General features: G+C 36.2%; 1 protein-coding gene across 4 annotated transcripts in view; it reads left to right on the forward strand.

Moving 5' to 3' along the window:
- Positions 1 to 4,139: 4,139 nt before the first annotated feature.
- The window catches only part of LOC149540067 (Galactose oxidase/kelch repeat superfamily protein), a 289,836-nt gene continuing 281,385 nt past the window's right edge, over positions 4,140 to 12,590 (forward strand). For 3 of the 4 annotated variants that reach the window (XR_016356343.1, XM_089801257.1, XM_089801256.1), the window contains exons 1-3: positions 4,140 to 4,285; positions 4,414 to 4,473; positions 4,564 to 4,661. Coding sequence is in view for 3 of the 4 variants with exons in the window: in XM_089801257.1 (XP_089657383.1) it covers positions 4,266 to 4,285; positions 4,414 to 4,473; positions 4,564 to 4,661 (178 nt within the window). In the remaining variant the exon portion in view is untranslated. Of the gene's footprint in view, positions 4,474 to 4,563; positions 4,662 to 12,590 lie in introns of all 4 variants that reach the window. The other variant, XM_089801258.1, reaches the window with a different exon arrangement.

Raw genomic sequence — 12,590 nt, forward strand, 5'->3', positions numbered from 1 at the left:
CTGGGATTGGGCTTGTGAGTTGGATCTTGCAGAACTATTATTGTAATTGCTATTGTATTTGGACCTACCCTAGAAGGCCTTATAGTTGGGCATATTGCATGTAATCAATTATTATATGAATAGAGAGTTGTGATTTGGTATTAGATCTTCCATTATTGTTGCATTGTTGTTGTGTGATTATTTGACAAGGGATTGGACATCTCCTTTGGGGAGTCTCCTGCCTTGTACTGCATCAGGTGGTAATAGAGCGAAAGTTTTCCTGAGTGTATTGATAGATACCAAAGCTGAGGCAATTTGCACTAGGACTTGGGTGAAGGCTGGAAGGCTAGAAGTGGAGTTGATTGATCTTCTAGATTTGTGGATCTATTGCTTAGGGTTTACAAAATATTTGGAAGATGCCTCCAAGAAGATTGGACCCTACGACAATTGATGATCTTAGTGATGTTGTGGAAGAAAGGATCTCATATAAGATTTTAGAAAAATTTAGATCTGAGATTGCATTGATGAAGACTGACATGATTATTGAAATTGTGAGTGCTTTAGGTGGTTTACTTAGGCATGTTGGTACTGATGATGGTTATGAGGAAGTTGTTAAAGACTTTGAAGTTGTTGGATCTAGTGGTGAGGAAAAAAATGATCATGTGGAGAGACCTATTGGAACTAGGGCTAGTCAGTTTGCTAGGCTAGATCTTAGTTAAAGCTGAAGCAAAAGGTGGAGGTTTCTAATTTATTAGGTACTTCGATTCCTGAAGACCTGATTGATTGGATTGGTGAATTGAAAGACTACTTTGAGCTTGAGGATATTGAGGATACACTCAAAGTGGGGTTGGAACAAACTAAGTTGAAGGGGCATGCTACTCTTTGGTGGAAAGAACTACGAAGAGACAATGAGGAGGAAGGTGAAATGAAGATCACTAGATGGAGGTTGATGGTGACTAAGTTAAAGGCTAAGTATGAACTTGAGTTGTTTAAAAGGTTAATGATATATCTATGAAATATTGAGGGGTTCTACAAGTTGACTATTCGGTCTGGGCATAGAGAATTGTTAAAGGAGAAGGTAGCTTGGTACATTAATGGTTTGAGATTCAATATTCAAGATGAGGTTGGTATGCTGAGTATTTCTTTGGTTGAGGATGCTTATCAATATGCCCTGAAGTCAAAAGATAAGTTGAAGAGGAAAGGTCAAGGTAATGCTAGAGGGAAAGAGAAGCAAGACAGCTCAACAAAGGCTAAACTGAGTGTAGAAGGTGAATCATAATTTGTTGATTAGAGGAGAAGGATAGGTGGAGGTGGGGTTAGTGCTAATTGCCTTAGATGTGGTGAAGAAGGGCATAGATCTTTTGAATGTCCCTATGGTAGGAAAGCTGCTATTGTGAATGAGGTTGTAGTCCAGGACAATAAATCTGAGCAAGGAGAGAGTTTGCTAAATCGACAAGTACTAGTTGGTCATAAGACACTAAATTCTTTTCAGATGACTAATTTGTTGAGGACTTGTTGTAAGTCTGGTGGTAAAGTTTGCAAGGTGATTTTGGATGGTGGTAGTACTGATAACCTTGTTGCTAAGGAGATGGTTCAGAAACTTGGTTTCAAGAGAGTGAGACATCCTTATCCTTATAGGATTGGTTGGTTGCAAGGTGAGCATGCTTTGGAGGTGAGGGATCAATGACTTTTTGATTTCCAAATTGGGCAGTATAAGGATCAAGTGTTGTGTGAAATTGTGGACATGAACAGATGTCATGTGTTGCTTGGTAGACCTTGGTAGTATGATTGTAGGGATGTGCATGATTGTGTCAAGAATGTGTTTACAATTGTGAAAGGTGGCATGAAGCATTCCCTGATTCCTTTGCAAAATGAAGAGCTCGGTAAGAGGAACCTGAGTATTGGTAGCCGAGTTGAGTTAAGGGATTCTGAGAGGGTTGGAGATCAACATGGAAAGTAGACCTATAGCACACCTATGATGGATGTGAAGAAGTAGAAGAAGAACAAGGGAAGGAGTGTGAAAGTTGAGGACTTAGAGGACATGTACATGAAGAACCTTTTGGGATTTATGTGTTGAATCCCAAAAGATGTTCTTCTAGCTACTGTGAACATCTTTTTGAACCTAGGGTGTCTGATGCAAGAGCATCCTTGGGTTTTTGGCAATCTTACATGTTGGAGGTGTTTTGGCTAAGTTTTGTGGACTTGGTCACCAAACATTGGTGCTCAATTAGTGGAGGGTGTAGTTGTGACTAAGATGCTTGACATGTATTGGTTGCTTGACACTCTCTATGTGCTCGACATATGTTGGTTGCTCAACTCTCTTTGTGTGCTCAACATGTGTTGGTTGCTCAACACTCTTTGGGAGCTGGACATGCACTAAGAGCTTGGCAGTGCTCAGAATTTTGTTGATGCTCGGCTTGGTCTTTTTGATGCTCGACCTGGTCTTGGTTGTCATAGGTGCCAAGTTGTTTGTGAACTGACTTTTGGTATTTAATTCATGTTGTAGCTAACTTTGGGGTATTTAATTTGTGTTGTAATCGACTTGTGGCTCAACATATATTTAATGCAAGAGTTTGAATTTAATTTGTAATGAACTAGGTTGACTTGTGGCTTAGTTGGGTATAAGTGGGGGGTCTTGTGGAGTCTTTAAGCATGGAGTAGGAGAGGATCCAGCTTGGAGAAGAGGATGTGAACTTTAAAGGGCTAGTAATTGTGGCTTGAGAACCAGAGAATAACTTGGTGGACTTGAGGGTACAAGTGTAAATTTTTCTTAGTGTTCTTATCCAGTTGTGGATTTGGACTAGCTAAGATTGGGATTGTGAGTTGGATCTTGTGGGTTCTTATAGAATTGTTATTGTAATTGTTGTTGTATTGGCCTTAACCCAAAAGGCCTTATAGTCGGGCATATTGCATGTAATCAATTATTTTATGAATATAGAGTTGTGATTTGGTATCAGATCTTGCATTATTGTTGTATTGTTGTTGTGTTTCCACTATGTGGTTATCTGCTAGGGGCTTGGACATCTCCTTTGGAGATTCTCTTGCCTTGTACTGCATCAGAAACATAAGTAAACAAAAAGAAAAGAAGTAAACAAGACCAATGCAAATGACAAAATCATTTGTTTTAGCATTCAACTGATAATCCATAACTAGTAACATGAAAAATACACATTTTACCAGTAATCCCCTACTAATTAAGTTTCTTTGAAGCAGGAATTCCTGCAAACAAAAAAAACACTAATAATTGTAGAACAATACTAATCAATACCACACCTTTACCTAATGACTCCACAACATAATCAAAGCTCAATTAAAGCACACATTGTTTCCAACTTTGCTCTATATACCATGTTTCACCATCACCAAGAAAACCTTTGTATATCATCATATGAGGCACTTAATTACCTATTAGTTACCATGCAAAGTTAAATTGCACATCAATTCCAACTCCACCAAAGTTTAACCCCAGAATGACAAATTCCTAATAGCACGAGACAACATTTAGACAGACAAAAACACACAATCCTCTAATCTCCCTCCTTCAACATCTTGTCACATTCCCTCTTTGAGAATGCAACAACTTTTTGATCACATGAGACAATTTTATGGATGAAGAATTCAAACTAACCTTGTGTTCCCATGCAACTACTTAAGTTTGTTTTGTGCTTAAATTTAAGCAATTTTATGTTCCCATGGATAATTTAAATTGTCTAGAAAAGATAATTTAGAATCTTTAGCTATTTTAGAGGAGCAACTATTATTTAGCAATTGAAAATAACCTAGAAGAAAAGAGGAGGGGCTGAAAATAAACAGTGGCTGCTTATTGCCAAAAATGCCATGTGGTGCCACAAACTCTTTTCCCTATTTTTATAAAACATTTTATTGCTATTTTTTTTTGTCTATAAAACTATTATTCAAATAATTAGTTCAGATTTCAAATTTCTTACTTAAAAATAAGCACCAAAATATATATTCATGGGGCCGCCAGCTCTACAATTATTTCTTAAAAAAGTTGAGCAACCACTGAGCTAACTAAAATAAGTTAAACAGTAGCATGAGAACACTGACACCTAATTTAAAAAAAATAAAAATAAAAATAAAATAAAAAATATATATACACACAATAATATTCGGATGTGATACTGTTTTTGTAAGTTTTTTTTTTTTAAGACTATTTGCCGAGGAACCCCTTGAAAATATCTCTGTAACGAGCTAATAACCAGTCTAAAAAGCTTAAACGAGGTAAACTGCTGAAAAACAAAACAAAACAAAACAAAACAAAAGCCATGAGAATCCAACTCAACAGGTATGGTCAATATGAATAAATTGGTCCGTTGGATTAGGTCTCCAGACAGAAGTCAGAAAAAGCTCTCCAATTAGTAAGTAAAAAAACTGACAATCAAGAATCATCTCTTTGGGCTGGATGATTCCCAGGATGCAATGGGTGCAGGACAATGCAACAGAGTCGAATGGAGCATCTCCTCAACCTCGCAGGTGAGGCTCATAGTTTTAATTACACACGCGTATGGTCTTATCAAGTGCTTGATCTGATTTCCTTGAGGCGAATTGGACTATTGCTTGCAGTGGGCACTCGGCTGTGAGGGTGGGCAAATCGATGATAGTGGTGTTCGGAGGTCTCGTTGATAAAAGGTTTCTGCGGGATACTATAGTTTTTGACACTGGTAAGTATCTTTTATCTGAAATGGTATTACCACTGCCTTAATAGGTAATCCAACCGGCGTAGCTCTGCATTTTTTTCCGTTCAAAATCATTTTTCGTATCACTTGAAGGGGATGCTGTTCTACAATGTAGAAGTTGCACCTAAATTGATACATTATGGCAGGGATTCGTTTGGATTTACAATTCAGATTCCAATAGATATATTTTATTGTATTTGGGTGTGGATAGCAATGACTTTAAACAGTTACAAAGTTTTGTTGTTGTTTCTCATGTTTTTCAGAAAACCTTTTCAAACAGAGTGTTGTGAGTTGTTACTAATGTTTATCAGTACATTACTTTTTTGATTGGAAATTATGAAACATGGACGAATGGTTTTCTTTTCTGGAACTCAGATTTTCTGAAATCAAAGTTGTGTTCCATTGTCATGGGTCACTTGCTATAGTCAAAGATCGTGATCAGTTTGTTGTGAACGAGAGCCATTAATTACCATTTGATCTACAAGCAATTGCCAGAGTTAGGCACAGGATATTTTTATTGCCATGCTTGCTAAAGTTTCCAAATATCTGTGATTTGTTTCCAGCAGGATTTTTTATTTAGCCTTCTAAATTTTAGATATTCTCATTGTTCCTCGAAATGCCATCCCTCAAGTGGGGTGATGTCTTTGATGCACCAGGATTTGAAGGGAACGCCCCTCTCTTTCAGACTGAATACCCTGGTTCACTTAGTGCCAAAAAAACAAGGTAAGTTTATAAGGACATCTAAAAATTACAAACCTCCCTAAAAAGCCAGAAGGCGAGGATGGCAGTTTCAAATTCAGCACATTCTTTTCTTTTTAGAAGTTTTAACTGCTTTTAGTTGGTTTAAGTTGCTGTCGCTTTTTATCCTCCAGTATTTAGAAACTTTTTTGTCGTTCTCAAAACTGCCTTGCACATCCCAGCACCCGAAAACTTAGGGAAACATTGGATAAAAATCTATGTTCCCCCGAATTTTCGGGACGGAGATGGCAGGACGGGTTTCTTGGATGGCAAAATTGTTTGCTGATTTTGGGGAAGGGGATGGCAAATGGGGACGGCTATATAAATATAGGGAAAATATAAAATATATAGGGAAATTTGCATATATACATTACATTCATATGAAGACATGGATAAACTATGCCATGTAAACATCATAGAACCTTAACATACAATATTTCAATAATCAAACTCAATGCTCGATATGCTATAATGCATTCATAATTTGGAATTATTGTCAATGTGCATGTAATATTAAAATAATAACATAAAAATTTGAAATTTACCCAAGAACATAATTTATAATTTATTTTCAGTAGCAACAAGAACAATAACCCACCTTCCAAATTGAAACGCGCTACTGCTATTTAATTTGAAACTACACTTCCAATTCATTGTAAGTGGACTGATATTAATACAAAAAGGTCCTATACAGTTTTGATCATGATATAGGTTTGTTATAGTGAGATGTTATCTTGATGCAACTTCCTATATTCACCATATCTGCCACGAAGGACCTAGATCAATCCAAGACCAACCAAGCACTGATGTACTGCCAGAAAATGACATAACGATGCATGTTCCAAGTCTATAATGCACTTTTCAGACTTTTCCATCACCTTGTAAATAGTTTGCTATATAATTCTGAGTGTGTAGCGTGACTATAACTGCAATATTAATTCCATGATTCTTAACGTAATGTTGTCAAATACTAATCAAAGGGCCCCACATAGCAGGAATTAACTACCAAACAGTAATAAGCATGCTAGGGTGAAGTTGGAAGGAGGGGCCCACTTTAAAATTAAAAAAGAAAAATGTTTTATAAAAGAAAAATATTTTATGAGTGCTGATATTTTCTATAAATCAGGGACAATCATCTGTCTTGGGGACTTCCAAGGTGTCCCCAACCGTTCTTAGGACGTACAGACATCCCCAAATCTTTTTCCTGAAGTCCCCAAGTCTTCGGGATGTTTCCTGGGAATTTTTATAAAAGGAGGATAGGGGGACGTCCTTGTTTCCGAAATTAGCCTTTTTGGGCAGGGGCACATCCCCGGGTTACATAGATAAAAATTAAAAGTTTTGTTGACCATGGCATGTGAAGATAATAAAATAAATATTTTATTTTATTTGAAACTTTCCTTGCTTCAAATCTTTGGTAAGTGTATACCATGACTAAGGCTTTTGTTGAGACAAATCTTATCTTTTTTAGTTAATAGTAGCCATATTCGGGACTGCAAGGACAAATGAATACCATGACCAAGGCTCTTGTTGAGTTTGTTCTTGTTTTTCAAAGAGTACAGCCTGGCCTGGCTGAGTGTTGGAGAACTTGTGTTCTTGAAAGAGAGGTCACGTGGGTAGGGTATGTACACCTCGTTTGTAGCACAGTAAGGTGCCTCCTATTGTCCTATAAAGAGTATGAATTAGTCCCATATTATTGGCACCATATGTAGACCCAAAAACAAATGGCTAGTATTGTGGACTATGAAAGCTCCTTTCCTCTCTCTTTGTTTCTTTCACTTATTTGTGGCATATTAGATACTCCAAGGACTGTAAGATTTGTTGTACTACCAATAAAAAGCTTCTCTAAAATTTAAATGGCTTATTGTTCTTGAACTACTCAAGAATTTAATTAACCTAGTGCATCACCACTCTTGTGGAAATCTAGCATCCCATGAATGGGTGAATTGAACGCTTGGCTCCTATAGGAGCAGCTGCCCAGTAATCAGTACTATCCAACTCACACAAATAGTGCTTTTATTTAGCAATCAACACTAGCCGATTTATACACATCAACATCGGGTTTCACATTCACTTGGGTTTTTTATGATTCATCCACATTGACAATTGGTTACACATGACTTTTTTAATGTGTCATTCATGTTCATATTTAGTTTGTTGCATAATATATTTGCTAGATAGAATACAAATTAACATCACTCAACACCCATAGATAAATATAGGTGGCACCATTCATATTTTTCATGTATATAATAGATGGATGGATATCCAAAGCTTTGATATTATCGCACTCTTCCTATTTATTACTCGTATGTTAATACTAATAATAGAACTCTTAAGATTATTAAAAATGGAGAGCAAGGTGTAGGAGAGGCAGTAGTGGCAAGAGCATTTTGGGTTAGATGAATAGGAGCAATTTAGATGGGAGCAAAGGCTAAATCAGGTCAATTCAGGAAGATAGGCAGATGAAGCTGAAAAGGAGCTTTTGATGGAGGATTGTGAACAAGGGCAACTGAAAACTGGAGAAATGTCTCGAGATCAAAATTCATTCACCCAAAAAATCGAGGATTGGGTACTGTAACCGGGGTAAACAGTAACCTTTTAGGGCAATTGTGAGGTAGAAGAATAACTTAGGGTCTTTAGGGAAGATAAAGGAACTACCATGGATCAATTATCAGAGGAGATTACAAAGGCTGTAAGAGAAATTGGGAAAGACAATTTTTGGGGATTCTCAAAGATCTTTGAACAATTTGGTATGAAGGGATTTCTCTATTCGCAAAGAAATCAGAAAGGGGATAATCAATACCCTTGAACCTCAAATTGGCAAATTCAACCAATAGAGTGGCCTAAGGATGGATTAAGCCTGAAATGACAGGAAACTGTGACATGGGTATTTACGATTTTGTCAAGATTGGAGGCAAAGAGCAGACAACTCAGAAAATTGGAAGAAAATGTTGTCTTTGATTGATTGCCAATTAGACAGGGAGCAAACCTTGGAAGGATAAAGAGATCCCCTTGGAGAACTCATGCATTCAAAGGTTTGGCTATACCTCCCACAAAATGCACTAATAATTTATCTCAATAATAAAAGGGTAGAAAGCACAATCTCAAGATTAAAAGAGGTTGAAATGTTTATTAAGCGGGGAGGAGTTTGGCTTGCCTTCGGAAAGTTGAGGAAATGATGTGACAAAAATTGGGGGACAAACTTCCGAACAAATTTATGCTGGTAGAGTTTCTCTTGAAAAGGGATACATGGAAAGTAATGACACATGGGCCATATCTAATTGATGGCATATGGGACAAGATTCATAAGAAAATCACTATGATAGTGATTGTATTTTGGCCAATCCTTCATCCATAAGGGCCCGTTTGGATCGTGGATTCGGATAGGAAGTAGAATTTGAAATTCTAAAAAATTCTTAATCCACTGTTTGGGTCTGCAAAATGGGAATGGGAATTGAGAATAAATAGAATTCGGTATCCTCATTTACCCCACAAAACCAAGATTTGGTCTTCCATCTAAATAGGTGGAATTGCTCAAATACCCATTCTAATTCCAACTTGTCAAAAACAAGCATTCCATATTAATTAAAACTTTAAAAATTTGATATCCGCCAGACTTGCTTTTGAATTTTTAATTTTGCAGCCTTTGCTCGTGTTGTCTTCTGCTCAGAAGACGACGATAACATTGCCAAAGATGAAGTTGAGAGTGCCTTCAATTTTGTAGTCAGTGAAGAAGTGACCGAGGATTTGAGTGTAAAGTCTGTCTTGCTGCCCAACAATGGCACACCTGTGAAATATGGAGAGACCATTATCCACATCTAGAGCAACGACCTCCCTATTTGGGGCCCTGCACTATTTTTGAATGTTATATCCTTTGAAACGAATCTGTTTGCATTCACGCTTGTAGATATTAAACTCTAATTAGATGACAAGACAGTGCACAAGAAAAACGACTATGACCATATATCGTTACCAAGGGGGCCAATTAAGGTAGAGACCATACATAGTTATAAAGAACATTGACAGTGTATCTTCTTATAAAGCACGCTGAATTCTGACCTTACACATCCGAGGTCAGTGACTACATTTTGCAGTTAACGTGGAAAAAGAGAAATGTAGACTAAGTTACCAAAACTTGTAGATTCGTAAGTGCCAAAGTCCAGTTGCAGAGCATTCATGTAGCCAGCGATAACAGTCTAATCAATGCCATCTTTGACCAACATAAAATTCATCTTGTTGTGACCAACTCCCACGAGTGCAACCAGATAGAGGAAATTGTATTCTCGTAATGAATTTTTGGTGAGCCAAACGGTCCCAATTAAATTCTTAAAACCGTAATCTGGCTTTCAAGTTCTAGAATCCCAAATTCAGGATTCCGAAAGCTAATTCTAAAATCATATTCCAGAAACCAAACGGCCCCTAAAGGATCACAATGAAATCATATTCATCACATAAGCAAGAAGAATAATCTAGTAGAGACAACAATAGTCAACTTCGAATTGGCCATTGAAGCAAGCCATCTTTGAATCTGAAATTGGAAGGTAGTTATATTGGTCATAGGAAATCAGTTATTACTAACATACTCAAAGGAAATCAGTTATTACTTCATTTCATAGGAAGGCAGTTATAGCAGTCATGTTCATGTGAAAGAGATTTACCGTTTAAAAATAGTTAAACAAAATTTCTTAACTAACAACTTAAAACCCCATCAATGAATTTACTATAGAAATTAAAATCCACATACCTCGAAATTTGAACCGAGAAACATTGTAGGGATGATTCTACATTCACCCTGATTAGTCCATGAATACTACTATAACAATATCATATAACGACTTCCATCCAATACTACTAAATCAAATGCAATTGACAATTATCATTAAATACCACTATATAAAAATTAGGGCATCGCACACCATGTTATTAATTAGGGCATCGATTACCATTGAATCATTTAGGGCATCAAATAGCACTGTATCAATCATGGCTTTAGTTACCACTAGATCATTTCTTTCCTTTCGATTTCTAATCTGTGGCAATAACTTAAGATTAAAATATTTGCTCATATTCAATATTCATATAAATAAAAGACTGAGATAACAATCCATTTGATAAATCTATCTCTCACAACTAAGTGTGAAGTAATTGAAATAATGATAAAACTCAATTAATCTTACCTTAGTCATGGATATACATCATAAAAGTAAAATACCTGTTTTCGGAAACCAATTGAATGTATAACTTATCTTTGTCTGTTGTACATCCGACAACTTGGGAAGAGGTGAAACATTGTCAGGGGCTTTATCACCCAACTTTGGACCATAACTTTATCCCCACACAATCTCTAATGAGAAAGGTCCTCCCTACCCCGAATTGGACTTGAAACATCTGTCATTTATTGAGCATCCTGGTATTTAAACACACTATTCGACTTGACAACAGGGGATTACAATAACAGGATCAAGCATGAGCTATTATTCATTATTCAAATCTAATTACATTATTGTTTCTGGCAGGTTAAATTCCACCTCTTCACCATTCTATGGTCTCTATGCCGGGTGAATCCTAGGTGTTTGGAAGATTATAGTCATTTTGATATTATTGATACACCTCTTCACCATTTCACGGCTTCTTGTTGGTGAATTCCTCAATGTTTATGAGATTTAGCATTCTGATGATATTAATACACCTCTTCACCATTTCATGGCTTCTTGCCAGTGAATTCCTCGGTGTTTATGAATCCATGAGTATTTTGATCATTACGATAGCATGTTTGTTGAAAACTGTTTCAACACTCTTTACAGTTATAGTTCAATTTTTAAGATGTTACAATATACAAAGATTTCAATAAATTCAAGGATTTGTAGAAGACCACCAGTAGGATGGATTATATGTTGGTGCATTTGGTTTATTACCTAATTAAGATAAATTTATGAAATTGAATTACATGAAATGTTCCCTTCATAGTCCTAATGATATATGAATGATTTTACTCTAGTAAGGAAGACAATGATCGATTTCTTTCATACACTTAACATTGTAAAAAGCTGATTGCAGTCGGTCCAGTATTCCGAGATGATGGTATATAAAATATGAAATGCAAGCATTTTAAACATGACATGCGTTTTGACTGGATATCAGTTGGGATGTGGCTCCTCTCGTCCTTGGCGGATGCTCCTATAGCGCAACTCCTTTCAGTGCCAGCTTGACCTCTTGACGAAAATAAGGATTAAATGGTGTTTATAGTTTGAGCACCTGAACTTGCTTTAGCTTGGCTGGGAATGGTCTCACGGCTTAATGGAGAGACGTCACAGACGAGAAAGGAATGATTAGTTTGGTCAGCTCTCAGCTCTTTAAAAGACTTAGCCGAGACTTCTCGGCTTCCATCGGTTTCCAAGATGACCCATCGAATTTAGACATTAATTCGATTTGAAAAGAGGAGAAATAAGGAGGGAAAAGAAATAAGGAGAAGTTGAAGGTTTATAAGCTTTATTTTATAATTATAATATGCTCTTATATATTCGTTCACGTAAGTATATTGATGAGGTGACATCATTAGATTATATTATTATAATTTATTGGTGCCATTTCATTTTTATATTTATGTGTTCGTATGCAAGTGTTTATTATAATGATAAGATAAAAATTAATAAACAATCTCTAAAGGTATGTATTATATTTTAACTCAATTTTTTTATGTTTCTCAATTTATTTAAATAGCTCATGCGGGTCCCACAGATGTATCCTGTTTCAAATTGCTAGGTTCTCAACCCATCTACCCAGTGATGGTGATGCTCCTGTGCCTAATTCTTTTTTGACAATGCTTCCACCCCTTCGACGTGTTTCCTGCAAGGAAATTCCCCGCAGTTAAGTTATATTATCATAATAAATTATTTAATCAGAATTAATCATAACGGTTAACCATCTTCTCAATTCCATGAATTCGTGATAAATGATCAACTAGCTTGTTATCTTCATTTGAAATTATAACGACTAACCATCTTACCATTTCACAGGATTATAACCAAATTAACTGTCAACTGACTTCATGTGAACCTCAACGGCTATATTTTAAATTAGGTTAAAAATTGGGATGTAGCATACATAGTTAATATTACGATAATAGATAAGCTTCTATTATTAGTTAATGGTTATCTATTTGTAATCTATTGTAAA

Source organism: Cupressus sempervirens, chromosome 9 (assembly GCF_028749045.1).
Source record: "Cupressus sempervirens isolate cs-2001-9-10 chromosome 9, ASM2874904v1, whole genome shotgun sequence".
NCBI classification, from domain to species: Eukaryota; Viridiplantae; Streptophyta; class Pinopsida; order Cupressales; family Cupressaceae; genus Cupressus; species Cupressus sempervirens.